This window comes from Poromitra crassiceps, assembly GCF_964638095.1.
Source record: "Poromitra crassiceps genome assembly, chromosome: 3".
In the NCBI taxonomy this organism is placed as follows: domain Eukaryota; kingdom Metazoa; phylum Chordata; class Actinopteri; order Beryciformes; family Melamphaidae; genus Poromitra; species Poromitra crassiceps.
The window spans coordinates 71688470-71708465 of record NC_139625.1 but is presented as its reverse complement, the minus strand read 5'-3'; the positions used below and the strand labels follow the sequence as shown (position 1 = coordinate 71708465).

At 44.5% G+C, this 19996-nt stretch overlaps 1 protein-coding gene across 1 annotated transcript in view; it reads right to left on the bottom strand.

Moving 5' to 3' along the window:
* LOC310773252 (NLR family CARD domain-containing protein 3-like) overlaps window positions 1-13343 on the bottom strand; it is a gene marked incomplete at both ends in the record, with an annotated part of 33291 nt that extends 19948 nt beyond the window's left edge. The window contains 3 exons of the mRNA XM_083633138.1: window positions 12853-12906; window positions 12989-13045; window positions 13212-13343. Of these exons, the coding sequence (XP_083489264.1) occupies window positions 12853-12906; window positions 12989-13045; window positions 13212-13343 (243 nt within the window). The remainder of the gene's footprint in view (window positions 1-12852; window positions 12907-12988; window positions 13046-13211) is intronic.
* Window positions 13344-19996: the final 6653 nt, after the last annotated feature.

The following is a 19996-nucleotide window of genomic DNA, read 5'->3' as shown; positions in this document are numbered from 1 at the left end:
GAGACAGAGCTTTGACTCTGAATAATTACATTACATTACATTACGTCATTTGGCAGACGCTTTTATCCAAAGCGAATTACAATAACACATTTTTGTCCGCAATAGAGCAATCAACTATGCAACACAGTCTATGACAACTACAACATCTGAAGGAATAGTGGTAAAGTTAAGTTAGTAATTTATTATTATTATTTTTTTAGAGAGAGAAAGAAGTTAGTTTAAGAAGGGCCCAGATGGAGCATGAAAAGGTGTGTCTTTAGTCTTTTCCGAAAGATCAGCAGTGATTCAGCCGTCCTGACCGAAGGTGGAAGCTCGTTCCACCATTGAGGTGCCAGGGACGAGAAGAGTCACGCGTGGGATGAGCGACTTTTTAGCCCCTGTAACGAAGGAGGGGCGAGGCGTCCTGCACTAGAGGAGGAGCGGAGGGAGCGGTGAGAGGTTTGGAACCTGACCATAGATTGCAGGTACAGAGGAGCTGTCAGGTGTACTGCCCTGTAGGCCAGTGCCAGTGTCTTGAATTTGATGCGTGCCGAGATGGGAAGCCAGTGAAGGTCCCGGAAGAGGGGAGTGACATGAAAGAATTTGGGTTGGTTGAATACCAGACGGGCTGCAGCGTTCTGAATTAGCTGAAGCGGTCGGATGTCGGCGGCAGGTAGGCCGGCCAGGAGCATGTTGCAGTAGTCCAGGCGGGAGATGATAAGTGACTGGACCAGGAGTTGAGTCGCTTCCCTTGTGAGAAAGGGACGGATTTTGCGGATGTTGTAGAGGGAGAATCTACAGGAGCGTGCTGTCGCAGCTATGTTGGCCGAGCAAGACAGCTGGTTGTCAAGGATCACCCCAAGGTTCTTAGCTGTTTGGGAGGGAAGCACAGTGGTATTGTCAATGGAGATGGAGAGATCTGCGAGAGGGCAGTCTTTCCCTGGGAGGAAGAGTAGCTCTGTTTTACCAAGGTTGAGGTGGTGGGCAGACATCCAGTCACCAATGTCTTTGAGGCATGCAGAGATGCGAGCCTCAATTTGGGTGTCGGAGGCGGGGAAGGAAAGGAAAAGCTGGGTGTCATCAGCATAGCAGTGATAAGAAAAGCCATGAGATGAGATCACATGGGCAAGAGATCTGATAAAGAGAAGGAAAAGTAAGGGGCCCAGGACTGAGCCCTGGGGGACACCGGTGGTAAGAGGGCAGGATCTGGAGAGGGACCCTCTCCATAAGACCTGGTATGAGCGGTTAGAGAGATAGGAAGCAAACCAGGAGTGTGCAGAACCTGAGATGCCGAGGTCAGACAGAGTGGAAAGAAGGATTTGGTGGTTGACTGTATCGAAAGCAGCGGACAGGTCAAGGAGGACAAGGACAGAGGAGAGGGATGAGGCCTTAGCAGTGTGAAGGGCCTCTGTGACGGCAAGAAGAGCTGTCTCAGTAGAGTGAGAGTCCTTGAAACCGGACTGCAGAGGGTCCAGGAGGTCATTCTGGGAGAGATAGAGAGAATAATGATGCTATGATGATGTCTGAGGTCTGAGATGGAGAACAGTCATGACAGTTCGAGTTCCTTAGCTTACCTCTCAGCTTTGGTCCGGCTGTCATGTTCCCCAGACATAGTGGTTTTAGAGGGAGGGTGCCCCTCCTCTCTCTCCTCAGACTGACTCATAGTAGAGTGCACACCTTTACACAAACACACCCAGCATGCTGTTAGCGGAACTGATTCATTACAACAAGGTTTCCATTATAGGATATACTGTACTTATACTTCTACTGTAGCAATGTGATCACTCAAGACAGTAAAATGACAAATATACACTGCACTAACTTTCTGAACTGACTTTAAAAGGTCCTGGACAAGACCTGTCACCCTGTTTATTGATTGAAAATGTCTTTTTGTTTTCCCTCAGGAAAAAAATCAGTCAATTGTTGTCATTCAGATTTTGCTCAATGCATGAATGTATAGGAAGATTTTCCAACATATGAGCTGAGCAAAGGGGTTTTAAGCCTTAGGGCAACTTAAATGTGCAAAAGGTTTTATTGTGAAAGGGAGACCTCAGTTTTATGGAGGTTGTAGTGTTTTGTACGCAGTATATCAACAGAAACACAAGATGTATTTGAGCTTACACACTATTCTGACACTTCCTGTATATTTCCCCAATGCAGTGAATTGAGATTACCTATTTACCTAAAATCAACTCACCCTTATCCATTAACACAATGTACTGTATGCTAGGCTATATAGTGTTTGATCAATTTCAACTTAAAAGTGCTATGAGCTTCATTACTTTATAAGATCACAAGTTTACATCTTGTGACTTAAGATTATGAGTTGAAATAACACCTTACACAGCATTGACTTAACTCAACACTGTTAGCTTATTATCAGACTTCCCAGTATGCACTGCATTTGGTTTATCTCTCCAGAACCTCTTTTGGTTTGAATTAAGTTACAGCTAGAGACTTGTATAATGTTTGGTGAATAATTTCTCATAAAAAAAATATATATATCAAATCTACAATCTGAGAATTCACAATCAAGTAATTTTCTCTCTGATGCACATGGCAAGTAAAATCCACTGCAAGTAAGTGTATTGCCGCTCAGCTGCATACTATATGCTGAACTCATGGGATAAGAGAAACTGGAACTATAAACCTTGTGGGAAAATAAATAAGAGGAACTTAGCAAACAAGAGAATAAGAGGAACTGGAACTTAAACCTAACAAACCTTGGGGGGAACTTTATCGCTTGGAAAGTCCAGAAATTGGGATTTAGTGTGAAAAACTTGTTTTAGTGCTGTCAATCCATAAAATATTTAATCGCAATTAATCGTATGATTTTCCATGCAAATTAATCAATTTTTTTTTTTTTTGTTCTAAATGTACCGTAAGGGATATTTTTCAAGTTTTGAATACTCTTATCAACATGGGAGTGGACAGATATACTTGCTTTATGCAAATGTGTTTATTATTATTGGAAGGTCAAATAAAACGCACTCAACTCATCAATATGACAACTGGGTGCTGGATCCTGAAGAGGTAAATTATCAAGAAAGTAGAAGGACAGCTCTCCAAGTTGAATACTTTTTATTGCCACACGGACGTTTCGGGCAGCAGCCCTTCTTCAGCGTGTGAAATGGCAATAAGGTGATTCACAGGTAGGGTCTAATTATAGAGCTCCACAGCCGGCATAACCAGTAAAAGCCAGCAGGGGGAGTCCATAATGTCAATGCATGTATACACAAAATTGATAAACATAACAACAATCCGATTCACTTAAAAAAACAAGTACATTCAATTTCCTTATTCAATGCATTGTGAATGAAGGTATAGGGAGTGAATCCAATAGGTCTCCCTCTGAAGGAGGATTTTATCTCTATTACGCCCTCTTGGCATATTCACTGGTTCAATGCCCATATAATGCAGGTCACTCAAACTGTGTTTCAAGCTATTAAAATGTCTACCTGATGATTTATCATCATGGTTGCTTATCTGATGTGAAGGCAGTGACGTAACCAAGTGTTGACTGCCACATTAATTGGTTTACGAACTGCCTTCACATCACTTTTGAATAAATAAGTTGAAGTGCTGTCATGTGGACTCCAATGATTGTCTATGCACTATGGATGTCTCCAGTTTGCATCCCAGTATACCCAAGATGGTTTTGAATTGTTTTTTTAATCAAATAACTGAATTGCATCCCTCCACAGAGTTTTTGTTATCTTTAACCAATGAAGTATTGACAAAGACTTATTTTAAGTTTCAAGATCAATATTACCTTCAACATTGGGGCTCAGCCATGGGCTCACCGGTGGCTCCAAATTATGCCAATTTATGGGCTAAATTTGAATTAGATTTTATTTAAAATAATAATTTCATGCTTTTGTAAATTCAAGAATGGAATCCATCAAATTTACATTGTGTTATGATTTGGAACAGATTTATTTTCTTCTCCTGCCCTGTTTTGCTACCCCTGACCAGCCAATCAGAGTGATTTCTCTCACCAACGACCCAACACCGATTCAACGTGTTGAAACGTCTGGAAAAGCCACTGTCAGAGCAGACTAGAGCCAATGGTGCGGGCCACACCGCAAATAATAGGGTACCTGTAAAATAAAGGGTTACCCTATGGGTCGGGACCCAAATTGGTTTGCAGACCCATGGGGGGTGGGTCGCCAACTGGTCGTCATGGCAACTCATTACAGTAGCTTATTTTTTTTGTGAGTTTGGGTCCCAGGGAGACACAAACTGTATCTTTTGCGTCCCAAGTTGAAAAGGTTTGGGAACCCTGCTCTAGGTTAGTGGTTACCAACAAATAGGCAGGCAAAACAAAAAAAACAGTTCAATTGGTTAATATAAAACAAACTAACTGACACACTGACACAATATTCAAAATCAGAATGCCAAAATATTTTTCAGACAATAAAACCATAATAAATAAAAGACTGATAGAAACAATAAAAATAGCCCCCCCCCCCCCCCCCCCCCCCATTTATTGGAAACTTCAGCACACAATCCTGTCCTGTCCTCCCCTCCTCTCATGTGTGTCAGAAGAAATGAATAGGTTTTCACTTCCTGACTGCATGACAAAGCCTATTCTGTCTCTGATCTGCTTAGCAACTAAACCAACCAATCATCACTCAACTTAATTATCCTAACCCTCAACTTAATCATCCTAACCCTAACCCTCAACTTAAGCATCATAACCCTAACCCCAACTCTCAACTTAATCATCCTAACCCTAACCCCAACCCTCAACTTCATCATCCCAGCCCCAACCCTCAACTTCATCATCCTAACCCTAACCCTCAACCTCATCATCCCAGCCCCAACCCTCAACTTCATCATCCTAACCCCAACCCTCAACTTAATCATCCTAACCCTAACCCCAACCATCAATTTAATCATCCTAACCCTAACCCCAACCCTCAACTTAATCATCCTAACCCTAACCTAACATTAACTCAACTCAACAACTTTGTTGAGGGTTGTTGGGGTTGTTGTGGCAGTGAGGGAAGGCAGATTGTTGTTTGAATTGTTTACAGAGTTTTAAACATTAAATAAAACAGTTTAAATGAAGATGGAGTCTTAATTTATAAAGATGAACAGGAAAAGGAAGATGTGCATGTCAAATTATATCAAAGTATAAATTAAATTGTGCAGGAAATATGCTTACACTAGCCTAAGTAAGTAAGTTTTTTGATTGATTTATTGATTGATTTTTTATTAAATGTGTCATGCACTTGACAGTGCCCAGCCCTCATGGGCTTACAAGACACACAAATTATACATTATACAGTACAACATACACCAACGCCGCAGTAATAAAACTAAATCACAGCATAACATAACATACACCACTGCAGCAAAACAAAATCATTACATCGTTTTCTGAACAGAACATTCTGCCTTAGCTCCCATGCCTGGGAAATAAAGTTTCCAATAATGAAAGTGCCTTTCTTAAAACACAACTCAAGTTTTTCAAAATTTTACATTTTACTGAACAGTATCTCCGTTAAGTAGTAAGTAATCTTTATTTGTATATCACTTTTCACTTTTCAAAACAAAGTTACAAAGTGCATTACACAACATGATAAAAGTTTATACATACTCAGGGGTATAAAAAAATGTATGACAAATCCATCATAAGGCCTTGTTCACACAGGACGCTGAACGTAAGTAGAACTGAAGCTTGAAGCAGGCACAAGCTGAACAGACGCCTAACCGTTCACACAAGAAGCCTTCTCTTTTCCTCTCAGAGCCTACTCGGCGCGCATTGAACCCGCCCTCAACTCCCATTGACTTAATGCCTGGCTTGACGTGTCACGCTTGGAAAATCGGCGTGAATCCTGAACAATCGCTTGAGCATGCGTGAGCATGGCTTCGGCGTGGCTTCAGCGTGGCACGTGCGCGGGTGGTGTGAACGGCTTCGCCTGTTAACAAGGACGCTTAAATGAAACTTGTGGGTTCAGCTTAGGTTGAGCTTAGGTTGAGCGTTGCATTAAGGCATTCTGTCCCATACACCCAAACGTTTTGTCCCATACAACCAAATGTTACAGAAAAAAGGGTTTTTGGGTCGGTTCACACAAAAGGGTATGCCATGCCTCCTTGGAATATGATGTAACCTTCATTCCACCTCAGAAGGTTAGGTAACATCTTTAGTATTACAGAAATGTGTCACATGTTGGGCTATTTTCTTTCCAATTCATAGCAAGAAAGCTTCCATAAGACGGAAATTCAAAAAGTGTCCCATACAACCTGAAGTCACCCTACTACCCACTTTGAAAAGCAGTAAAGTGGCCCTTTATTCCATTAAAGTGGTGGTTGAGTTGAGTTCCCACCCCCCTCCCTCCCCTGATATGTGAAGCGCTTTGAGTGTCTAGAAAGGCACTATATAAATCCAATCAATTATTATTAGTGGCCGGGCCAGCGAAGCGGCAGGGCCACTTATTGTATTTGCCTGTATTATTCTTCTGAAGTTCGACTTCCCATGGATGAAAACTAACCAAACTTTGCACAAAGGTCCAGTCCCATGCCAAACGTCTTTGACACAAATTTGGGGCCAATAGTCCTAACGGTGGCACTACAGCGACCGTCTAAAGTTTAAAACTTAAAAAATTCATAAAAAATCAGGCATACGTGCTACGGCTTTGCAACTTTCACCGAAATGTGCGCCTAAATGAGGGGAAACTTTTGTACAATGCAACCTATGGCCAATTATGAAGTCTAAAGACCGCAAAACTGCAAAAACTGCAAAAACGAATTAAACCCTAGTCCTCCCACATTTTTTCTTCAAACGACACCAAACTTCAGCATCTCCATCGTTAGACTGTTCTACACAAAAGTATCAAAAGAGATTTTCGATCGGTCAAAAATTGAGCCCACAGTGCATCAACCCGTGTATAGCCTAATTACCTATGGCAATTAGGTTGTATTTGTGATGTCATCAGTCAGTCAAGCAATTGTGATGCCATCACTGATGTCACTCGAGCAATTGTGATGTCATAATAGCTCAAAGCCTTGAGACTTGCCCAGCCACGACCCATTGCTGCGCAGCAGCCACTTTTTTGGCGCGTAATAACTCCCACAATTTCTGCGCCACATAGACATGCCCGAACTCAAAACATGCGGCTTATTGAGGACAGGTGTGCTATGACTTTTCTAAGGGTTTGGTCAAGCGGTTTGGCACTTCTTTTGAATGGACCCAGACCCGGCCGGGTCCGGGTCGGAACCTCGGGTATTCGGGGGGTCGGGCATACCCGAAGACCTCTAGCTCAAAGCCTTGAGACTTGCCCGGCCACGACCCATTGCTGCGCAGCAGCTATAATTATTATTATTATTCAATCAATCAATTAGTCTCTTAAAACAGATCCTTTGGCTCTCGCAATTGGCATGCTCCTGACAACTTTGAAGATTGTAGAAGAGATAGTCTGGCTTGAGATACGAATTAATTAATGCATTCAACTTGGAAACACAAATCAGCATTGTCTTAGTTCACCCAAAATGGGCACCCTGGTGGCTCACATGGTGGAGCGCGTACTGGGGCTTGGTCCTTCTCTGCGGCCGGCCCGGGTTCGAGTCCGACCCATGGCTGTTTGCGGCATGTCCTCCCCTCTCTCTCCCTGCTTTTCTGTCTATACTGTCCTATCCAATAAAGGCGAAAAATGCCAATAATAATAATAATAAGGTTAAAGAAATGTCACTCAGTTAGCTTTTCTACATTAGACTACAACTACAACTTCCTAATAATCTTTGACCGAACTATTCATTACTAGAGTACTACTTCAGTCACAATTTTAAGGCAGCAAGCTAACTGTTCTTTATGGCCACAAAGAGAACAAATGTTGGATATTATGCTGTTTGCCATCTGCAAATAGCAGGTGATTTGAAATACTTTAGAACCTTGTCTTACAAAGGACAAATATACACATCACAGCTACAGTATATTCATCAAACAGTAATGTTACCTTGGAAGATGTTTTCCTGCTGAATTCACATCCAGATCAAGTCACAGAGACTTTCTGCCTTCATCTGATGAAACACTGACAGAGGGGACGCTTCCTCATAATCACTCATAACAGAGGTCACTTCCTCATAATCTTATTAATAAGCAGCTAGGAGAGGACAGACGGACCTGAGGACCATGTAGCCTACTACAGATACTTGCGACCTGTGTGTGTGTGTGTGTGTGTGTGTGTGTGTGTGTGTGTGTGTGTGTGTGTGTGTGTGTGTGTGTGTGAGAGAGAGAGCGTGCGCAACTGTGCATGTGTGTGGGTGAGTGGCACATCCAGGGTGGGAATGTGGGTGGATGCTAAATGTGTGTGGGGATGATGTCACATGTCATGATAACTGTCATGATAAATTTTATGTTATAGTAGATGTGTTGAATGCCCATGGTGTTGGGCTGGTGTCTTTTGTATGTATCACTGCTACTGTTATTTGTATGCTGCAGCTGAGCTTGTCGTCCACAACAAGTTTCTCCTAAGGGAGACCAAATAAAATAATCAATCAATCAATCAATCAATCAATCATAACTTCGCTAAAGACACCAAACTGGTCTGAACAGGGGCTGCTTCATTCACAAAACATCTTAAGGCTAAAAGTGATAGGCCAGATTCTAAGCAGATGTTGTGTCACGGGGTGACAAGGGAGATGTGGTGTGCTCCATGAAGCCGTGCAGTTTGTTTAGTATTTTGTGTGACTCGGTATTGTGTGCTGTTTCTTGTCTTGCCTCTGAACCTGGGCGGTCGCAAATCCTCCCCTCTCCTGCTCCTGCACCTTTTCCCTCTGCCTGCAACACCACGCTAGCCGGAGCAAACTTGCATTTGTCTATTCGAAATGACAAACATGGATTTATTGGATTTATTAAGCTGGTCTCTCAACGCAAATCAACTAAACTTTGAGGAATGCGAGGTCCGGGGAACCCCCACCCTCTGCCCAGAAGGACCTTTCGCCGCGGGGTACGGGAAGACAGCAGCGGTTGACCCAAGGCTGTGACGTCATGAAAATTGAGATGGGCGGTCAGTGAATTTGAACTGTGAAAAATGGATTATACCTGGATTATAGCACGGAAATTTCCACTGATCTGCATAAGGAATGAACTAATGTTGGGATCCAGAGACTTGAGACCTGTTCTGTTTGGTCTGTGTGACCTGATAGGAATTCAGGCAACCAAAACATTTTCATCCTATAATCTGGACTCGGAGCTGCCAAGGACGCAGCAGAAATTCCTCCCCTGATATTTTCGAATGCAACTGCGCTCATCCACCCTCCACCCTCCCCCTGACACCTGTTGGACTAAGACTCTGGTCGAGGCCGTCACCATAGAGACGGCTCCCACTATCAGGCTTACAGCACACACTCAAGGACAATTCTGGACATTCCGACCACACATCTACACACTCTCAAACACACACGCACACACCCACACACCCCTATCCTCCCCTCCCCATGCCGTCCGGTCCTGCCTATCAGCCCTTGCAACTTCTCCCTGGACGCTGACCCCCACCCCGCCCCCCTTCTCTCGGTCACACTCATTGGAGCCGTAAATGGATGCTGCTATGAGCTTTGCATAGCCTCCAGTCCAGTGTGGACGAATCTTCTCCCTCCACTTCCCACTGCCAACACCCCGTTCCCCGCAAACCCACTCCCTCCCCCTCCTAGTTTTTCTTGTTTTCTACGTATGTTAATTCCTTACATGTAACAAATGTTTATGTATTGTATAATATTCAAGCGTGCCATTATTCCTATTCAATCTAGTAATAATGTAATAGTCTTAATTTGAGTATAGAAGGTGATTCCCATTCGTGTGATGTTTTTGTCCCTCTGTTGTTTGTTGAGGACCGCAATGGAAATAAGCCAGTGGCTTTATTGTGTTTTTATCCTCTGTGATTGTCTGTAATTCCCTGTCTCTTTGTTGACATTCACCAAATAAAGTCAATCAATCAATCAATTTCATATAATCTTATTGTGTGCTGTGTATTATTTAATGCAATTGTGTGCTGTGCCTTATCAAACTATTTTGTGTGACTCGGTATTGTGTGCTGTTTCATATAATCTTATTGTGTGCTGTGTATTATTTAATGCAATTGTGCAGTAGCGGCTGGTGCATTGTTGTCCAGGGAGGGCTATATATATATATATATATATATATATATATATATATAGGCGTGGACGATGGGGTTGAAATCAATATGATAATCATAAGGATTCTTCTCAATATCAATATCTATGTTTCACGTATGCAAAATCAGTGTTCATCTCATTGAACTGAATGGTGATGTCAAACAAACCTTATGTGACCAGGTCAAGATACTCGACAACGCCACCTGGGGAGTTGCACCCCAGGAATACCACTGACTTGAAACCAAATAGCACAGATTCAGTTACCCAGGAAGACAGAGACGTGTTTCTCCATAAAACCAAGAATTTATTTGATCAGAAATAAAAGCAGCTGCGGAAAAAGAGTTATGCAAGTAATAACACAGTCATAAACTGATTATAGAACGTTATATTTATTACAGCACAAACTCTTTTTAATCATTTCCCAAAGTGGGATTAACAATGGACAATGTATAAAAACTAGCATAAGAAACTGAGCATAAATAAAATAGTGTAACGCTGCAGTGGGTGAGGGCCAATGTAGTTAAGAGGTAGATAAATAGGCAGAGCCCAGGGGGTGCAATTCTCACACTAGGGAACACAGCAAAAACACAACCCACGGCAAACTTAACCACGGCAGAGAAAACTAGGGTGTTCAGCGTGCAGTGAGGGGAAAGCTAACCCTAACTTGTTGGCACTCACTCCACTGCAGGCCACTAGAGGAAGAGCTCCTAAAAGACAAACACCAGTTGGTTTACAACAAGGCCACAACAAGGAAATGCAATAATATAGTAACCATGATAATTTCTAATATAGGCAAAACAGCAGCATGGCAGAACCTACAAAGTATAAGAGGACGATGTTAAGTTCCATGTTTGATCGAAAGTAGGAAACTTACTTCGAGATACTTAATCACCCTGCTTACTAGGGATGGGCATTTTAAGCAATTTAAATACTCGAGTACTCTCCTTTTATTATGAACGAGTGCTCGAGTACTCGCGCGGGGGGCGCAGGCTGTGTGATTACTATGGTAATGCTGAGCAGGGGTAATCAGCTGTGTATGGGGCTGTTCACACATAACGTTTGCACTTTTGCATGGAAAAAGCGCTACCTGAGCACTTTGTCAGGAGAGGGACTGACTGTGATATTAGGTGACGCTAAGCTAACATCTAAAGCCTACCTTTAGACAGTATCTCCGATGGATGGCATTAGCGCTTTGGAGCAGACAACTTGTGAAACCAGCGAAGGCATTTCCAATACATGTCCATTGTTGCTGAATAGTGATCACCATGATGCGATTGTCTCCCAAAAAGTGATTCTTTCTCCACATTTCTTGTGACTAACGTTATGGGAAACGACAGTGTAGTCAGTAAACTAGTGCTACGTTTTGAATGAGTTTTATCGGGCGTGCGCTATGAAGAAGCGTGCTTCTCATTCGGGAGAATATCTCCAGCCACCATTTTCGGGAAGAGCTAGAAAACTTCCGGTTAAAACTTTCAAAATAATGTTACTTAAACAAAAGTAAATAGCTTATTGATGCACGTTGGAGGAGAAAAGGTATTTCAACGAATAAAGCAGCATCCTTGTATCAAAATACTCGTGATGTTATATGGCGTGGAACTGTGGCTGTAACGCATTACTCAAAATAAATAAGGTTACAATAAGCGTTTTATTTTGAAAGCAACAAAGCGGATGACGTACTTGTACATTCTGGCTGACTTGACGCCCGACCGGGCAGTTCATGCTGCCAGATCCACATGACGATGCGTGCGTTCTAGACCATTTTTAAAGGGGTGGGGAGTGGGGCGAGTACCCGAACAGCAGAAACGTTACTCGAGTACTGACGTTATGAACGAGTGCTCGAGTACCTGAGTACTCGCGCCCATCCCTACTGCTTACCAGATATAACTGAGCTGACCACAGTCATATGCACAGGGAGTGGCAACCGCCAAACGAGCAGAGGGCCACCAGCCAAGGACTACAACAAATTAACAAAATACACACATTGTAGCATGACTAAGTCACAGTCACAGTTGCATTACAGATTGATCTTGAGATTAAACCGTACCTCACTGCAACGAATGTACTACCAACGAAGGCAGGGGCATGGGCACAATCAGCAGGAGAGAAACAACAAGCATTAAAACACCAATAAAACACATTAAACATGAACTGTCAGTTGTAGCAGTCTACATACCAAGGGTAACGACCAAGTGCAGCCAGGAGAATGGGGGTTCTGTGAGAACTCCTATTTATAGCACCTGGTGCCCATCAAATTGGTTGATTGGTGTTGCCATATAAGGGCTTTCCTGTTACCATATATGGCACGCAGTGCAGAGAAGTGGAGGCTGCCATATAAGGGCTTTCCTGTTACCATATGGCACGCGGTGCAGAGAAGTGGAGGCTGCCTCTCCCTGTCACAATCTTCCCCAGCTTTTTCGTCGTCGGCCCGACGATGCACTTAAGTCCAAGGCCTAAAGACAACAGAAACAGCATTAGCAGACCCAGGTACCCGGGAGTTCGTAGCCCCTCCTACCCTACTCCCCATTGACTCAGGCAGGTGGTGCACATTACGATGTCTTCCCGCAGTGGCCCGGGTGGTTCTTCGCATGGCCATGTCACTGGTACTTGGCTGGTCCTCCGCCACCGGGGTGGTGGTACTTGGCTGGTCCTCCGCCACCGGGATGGTGGATAGGGGGCCCGCCTGTACTGGGGGACATGAGTGCACAGACGGTGATGGGGCACCCTGCGATTCAGGCCGGACGACCCACAGCTCACCTTCGGCAGAGTTGTCCTCTTCTGACTCCATCTCAGGCGATTGTTCACTTGCATCTACAGGGTGGGCGCTAAAAGAGTGATCAAGGGGCAGACTTCCATGGTGAACTTTTAGCAATGTTCGGTTAACATGTTTTACCTTGTCCCAGTCGTCGATGGGTGCGATGGTATAGACCGATCCTCCATCCTTGGGTGCCTTCAGGACAACAGTGGGAACACAAATGGACGCCATCTCACTCTCCACCCCGGGCCTCCGCACAGCACCAGCGGGGGGTGTGGAGCACTGGGCCGGCTCTTCCCTCTGGTGGCTCACCTCCTCCCCAGGCTGTGTGTCTCCTCCATTCCCCACAGTCTCAGTGCACTCTCGGGCTAAGTGCGCAGGCGAACGGCACGTCCAACAGAGCCTCACCCTTCCTCCAGGCGGACCTCCCTCCGTTCGCACTGTCCTTTGATCTCGGAAAGCATCGGGGCACACTCTGGCCAAGTGTCCACATGTCCCGCACGTCCAGCAGACACCTGGACGCGCCCAAAACCTCTGCTCCCTGGGTCTGGTCCCTCTCCTGGAACCGTAGTGGCACCCTCTCGCTAAGTGACCCACTCTCCCACAAGTCCAACAAGCTGTCCGTGCTGGCTCTGGCCGCTGCTCACCGTGCAGAGTAGCCTCTTTTATTAGCTGCATCAACTTCTCTGCCCAGGCAGGCGTAGCCTCCAACAGCTGTCTGACCCCCTTCAACAAACGGGCTTCCATCTTCCCCAAGTTGGCAGACCACCAGCTGTGCTCCGGAGTTATCGTCAACTCCCGGCGTGCTCCGTCAAGTGCCATTCCCCTGTGGTCGTCCATGGCAGCTAGCTAGAAACGGCTAACTGCTAACGCTCAGTCGAGCCTGATTTTTAAGCCAAAGCGATCCCACTTCTGACACCAATGTGGCCGAATGAGGCGCACACCGAGGCAGATCCCTTGGCCTATCAAACTCTTTATTAATGAGCGGACAGACACACATAAAGGCAGGCACGCCAACACCTCGCTAGCTTCTCCTCAGCACGTCTACTCTCTTCCAGCTTCACACAGCTCTTCGGCCATACTTGACCAAGTTAACTGGGAAAAGAGGAGACAAAATAGATGCGTGGTGATGTTCTCCGGTCCACAGCACCGTAGCTTGAAGGGTGAAGCTCTCCTGGGTCCTCCACACACCAGCTGCTGTTTTGCCTCTCCAAACACTAAAATACAACAGTCTAAGAACAGTGAAATGCTTACCATACATACAAACAGCCTTACACCAACTGGTATCAAAAGAAAGAGGAAACACGTCTCTGCTTTTACAATCTGGATCCTGCCGACCAACGCCAGAATGTGACCAGGTCAAGATACTCGACAACGCCACCTGGGGAGTTGCACCCCAGGAATACCACTGACTTGAAACCAAATAGCACAGATTCAGTTACCAGGGAAGACAGAGACGTGTTTCTCCATAAAACCAAGAATTTATTTGATCAGAAATAAAAGCAGCTGCGGAAAAAGAGTTACGCATGTAATAACACAGTCATAAACTGATTATAGAACGTTATATTTATTACAGCACAAACTCTTTTTAATCATTTCCCAAAGTGGGATTAACAATGGACAATGGATAAAAACTAGCATAAGAAACGGAGCATAAATAAAATAGTGTAACGCTGCAGTGGGTGAGGGCCAATGTAGTTAAGAGGTAGATAAATAGGCAGAGCCCAGGGGGTGCAATTCTCACACTAGGGAACACAGCAAAAACACAACCCACGGCAAACTTAACCACGGCAGAGAAAACTAGGGTGTTCAGCGTGCAGTGAGGGGAAAGCTAACCCCTAACTTGTTGGCACTCACTCCACTGCAGGCCACTAGCGGAAGAGCTCCTAAAAGACAAACACCAGTTGGTTTACAACAAGGCCACAACAAGGAAATGCAATAATATAGTAACCATGATAATTTCTAATATAGGCAAAACAGCAGCATGGCAGAACCTACAAAGTATAAGAGGACGATGTTAAGTTCCATGTTTGATCGAAAGTAGGAAACTTACTTCGAGATACTTAATCACCCTGCTTACCAGATATAACTGAGCTGACCACAGTCATATGCACAGGGAGTGGCAACCGCCAAACGAGCAGAGGGCCACCAGCCAAGGACTACAACAAATTAACAAAATACACACATTGTAGCATGACTAAGTCACAGTCACAGTTGCATTACAGATTGATCTTGAGATTAAACCGTACCTCACTGCAACGAATGTACTACCAACGAAGGCAGGGGCATGGGCACAATCAGCAGGAGAGAAACAACAAGCATTAAAACACCAATAAAACACATTAAACATGAACTGTCAGTTGTAGCAGTCTACATACCAAGGGTAACGACCAAGTGCAGCCAGGAGAATGGGGGTTCTGTGAGAACTCCTATTTATAGCACCTGGTGCCCATCAAATTGGTTGATTGGTGTTGCCATATAAGGGCTTTCCTGTTACCATATATGGCACGCAGTGCAGAGAAGTGGAGGCTGCCATATAAGGGCTTTCCTGTTACCATATGGCACGCGGTGCAGAGAAGTGGAGGCTGCCTCTCCCTGTCACACTTATATTTTCAAATAATATTCCTGCCATACCTCATTTGATCAGTTTTTAAGTAACATTTGCTTGTCATCAATTTAGAAAGCAAAAATGTCACTATTAAAATAACTTCATATCATCACGATGATTCCACGTTTTATTTCCCTCTTCTTCATGTGGATAAAGTAGGTGGGGCGGTGCCCTGGCGCCCTCTAGTGGCCAGCCGCTACTGCAATTGTGTGCTGTGCCTTATCAAGTTTTACTTTGTTTCTACTATGCGCCAAACCTGTTTAGTGCGGTGAATATAGTGCTTATGATTGAAGGACAATGCATGGACTTATTTGCATGTAACACAATTGCACACGACACTTTCCCCTTACTCCCCTCCTACACCAATTGTCTCCCACTGATTGGCCCTGGCCAGCCTGCCCTGCTATAAAGACAGGTGGAACTTACCTGTGAGCCCTCTTCCGTGTACCTACCTGGGATCCTACCAGACGCTACGCCCGACTGTGCAGCAGCGACCAGAGCCGATGCCGAACGGAGCCAGTAGCAGCCACTGGAGGAACTGAGATGGCGATGTGATACGCTTTAAAACGATAAGTAAAAGGAACGTAACCCAGCCGTTCACATCTGTATGAATGGGTTGTTGACTGTCGACAAGCCGGACGGTGATTGTGTGTGCGCCTCTGTGCTCTCCTCCACTCAGCGTGACGGCGTCTCCACCTCCACCTCCCGTGAGGACCGTGGGCGGACCGACGAGGCGAGCGTGGAGGCGTCTCCACCTGCCCCTGCCGTGAGGATTGTGGAAGGACAGACGGGACGACGAGACGGCGGCTTGATACGCGCAGAGAACTGCACAGAGCGGTGGCAGCGAGCCACGGGCGGAGCTACAGGGTCACGGAGGGGCCTTGCCCTTTCCCCAGACTCGGACTGGAGTGAGCCCATCTGTGCCTGAGGGGGAGAAACCACTCAGCTGCTCAATAGGCTTTTTAACCCTTGTATCTTTAACTACTGACTGGCAGTAGCATGTTTTTAACTAGTTTTTGTACACCTCTTTAGATTATTTTTGTAATAAATCATTTTATACCTGAAAGTTACCTGCCTCTTGTGTCTGTGTTGTTGTGGCCCGGGGATCCTGATACAAACCTGTGACAGTTAGATTTACCCATCCGTCTCACCACTGTGTGACAGGTGTCAGGTGTCGGAGGGCACTCTGTCTCATGCCTTTTGGTCCTGCCCTTTCCTGATCGGATTCTGGGCCAAAATATTTGATTGGTACTGTAAGGCCTACAAAATAACCCTTCAGCCGGAGGCAGAACTCGCCATCTTCGGCTGCTCGGAATCCTCTCCCCCCCCAAAGTCCCCCACTCCACCCTCTTTTCAGTTGTGGTTGGCGGACATGATCTCTGTTATACGAATGGAGAGACTCAGGTTCTTGAGGACCAACTCACCTGGGAGATTTCAAACCATTATTTGTACTATATTTACAAGCACAATATATTACAAGCTGTATGTAACTGGTGGCACTGTGTTGTGATTTTGGAGTGTATGTATGTTTTTTCTTAACTCATTGAGTGCCACGGACGAGTATAGTCGTCAATTCAAATACTGACGTAGAGTGCCAATGACGACTAAAGTCGTCAATTGCGTTTTTTGACGGTGGGACGTGGATCAAAGCCAGATCCATCTCCTGTAAAATTTTGGGGCATGTTGAATGTGTATAACCTATTTTACCGACCCATTAGGTGGCGACAGTGCTCTCCAGATTAGAGAAAGTTGAGTAAACGGAAACGGCATCGGTATGCATCGATATGCATGAAGCATAACGTTAGCTGTGCCTGTGAACAGCAGTCAATCTGCTGCCACAATTGAGCCCCTCCGTGTCCGCTGCGATAGCCCCTCCATATGATTTAGTTGCCGACACCAGCGTCTTTCTGAAAAGTTACATTATTCTCAGCTGGGAGCCGGCGACACGCTGTGAAAAAGCGGGGTGCAGCGCACTTTTCAGTGCAGAGCAAACGCAGAGCAAACGCAGGAGAGCCACCGGAGACACTCCCACGGAGGAGGAGGAGGGGGGTGGGGCACGCAGGGCAGCATACAACCATTGACAGTAAACACAGACCCAGACAGCAGGCTCGATGCACAGAGACAGGCAAACAAGCTAGAATATCTGATGCCCACCAGCAGTAAATCAAGACCAGCAAGAAGGTGTAGGGTCTGCGCACGCAGGGGCCAGCGCTGCTGGTTGCAGCTAAAAAATATTTGGCCAAACAAAATTCCTTTGTTTTCACTGTTTTATTGAAGGAAATTATTTTTGAGGTGTCATTACATCAGAAAATATTAGCTCCAGAGTCAGTGATGTGATTGAAATGCTTCATTTCACAAAAGGCTGAATATCTCAGCTTCTAAATTGAAACGTGTGTTTTTGCTGAAATCCACCTATATTCTCCGGCTGATAACTAAAGAACGGAAAATGATATCAATAAACTTTTTTTTGCTGATGATAGAAGAGAGTCTCCTCGTTCTTTGTGCATGTTCGGTGTTTACATAGTAATATCACACAATATTCTGTGGGCCTCGAGAAATCACTGAAAACGCTCTGAAACTCTGGGACTCTCCAAAAGTGGCTGGCACTCAATGAGTTAATTTCCTTTTCTTTTCCTGTATCTGAGTTTGTTGGTTTTTCTGTGTTCTAAAAAATTTAAATTGCTAAATAAATAAAAATATATACAGTGTGTATATATATATAAAAAAAACTGTTAAGCCAGGGTCAGGTGGATTCATTTGCAGACACATGACGGCCGTAAAAGGCTTGCAGGCAAGAGTGAACGTGGACTGGCCATGGATGATTCTACAATCTGACAGTGTGAAGCTGGCAGAGCTGAGTCTTATAGCCCTCGAACGTGATAACATTACCGTATGACATCATAAGTGAAATCACTAAACTTCAACAGTGACATGTCAGGTGTAAATAATCAATGATGACCTTATCAATTATGACATCACTGTTGACATCGTCTTCAATGATGATATCATTAAAACCTTCGACAGTGAAATCATCAATGGTGACATCATCAGCGGTGACATCATCATGGACAACAGCGCTGACATCGTCCATCATCATCGGTGACATCAAACAGTCCTCATCTTTGGTGACATCATCTAACAAAAAGTAGCTCCCAACCTGCTTATGAGATGGGTGTGTCAGTCCTATTGAGGACTCCTACATTTTTGGTCTAAGAGTATTTAAACCAATCGTTTTAGTGGTAAAACAAGCTCCTAAATCTGTGAAAGTTAGGTGTAGTCAAGAGGACTCCTATCACTAAGACTATATGGGTAAAATTGCTGCTGCCGGCAATCTGCAGTAGAATATTCAGTAGAATATTACATCAAACAATAAATGCCCTCTCTAGACCCCATCGGCCAACAATTCACAGGGTTTCCTCATTCGCCAACTACAAACAAATACAACTTCATGGTCATAGCTGGACTACCCGTAGTGGGTAGCCTACTAGACCTACTGCACCATCACAAGATGAACACATGTCAATAAATAAACAAATAAACAACAAAAAAGACATCAACACACAGGTGGTTTTTGATGCCAATTACAATATTCTTGACATTGTCACCAAGTGGCCAGGCACAACATATGACTCACATATATGAACATGATCCTACAGGAGAGTGGCCTGACTAGGCTGCTGTTTGAGAGGCAGCATGTCCCAGCTGGATGTCACTTGGTGGGGGATAGTGGCTATCCCTGCAGGACGTTGCTCCTCACGCCTACATCCACCCACAATCGGGACCTCAGTTAAATTACAACAGGTAAGCTCACAAAATGTTGGCTTTCCTTTATTCAGCCTATATTGGTCAGTGTCACACAATGACACAAACACCTTAAAGCAGGGGTTTTCAAAGTCTGAGACTGTGGGCCTCCCCCTGGACAAAGCTTGGGAAAAGGAACTCCCCTACTGGCCGATATGAATGGAGTGATAAGACGCTGATAATAATAATAATAATAATACATTCAACTTATATAGCGCTTTTCTAGATACTCAAAGTCGCTTTACACACAGAATAAAATCATTGAATAAGTACATTTGAAGTAGTAAAAATAAATAGAATATAAGTAATGGGGTTAGCAGGTGAAGGTGAGTTTCAAGAGGTGGGTCTTGAGGGCCTGTTTGAAAGATGGTAGGGTGTTTGCTTGACAGATGTGGATGGGGAGAGAGTTCCAGAGGGAGGGTGCCACCGAGAGGAGGTAACCTAGATCTTTTACTTTCCAGGAGAGAACACTTCTGGATCCACCAACTGAGAACTCTATCTCCCCATGGACTCAATGTGGACTATGATTTGAGGTGTTACCTGTAATGTGTGTTTTTCTATGTAAACTTTGTTCAGATAATCTTTTTATTGGATATTTAGAAAGTTATTTATGATGACTCTTCCCAGAGCTGATGTTCTAACTTCCCTAAATGTCTATGAGTATATATTGTATTATGGTATTTCACTGGTAAAAATAGTATGTATTGATTGGCTGTGACAGCCTTCCCACTTGGTTT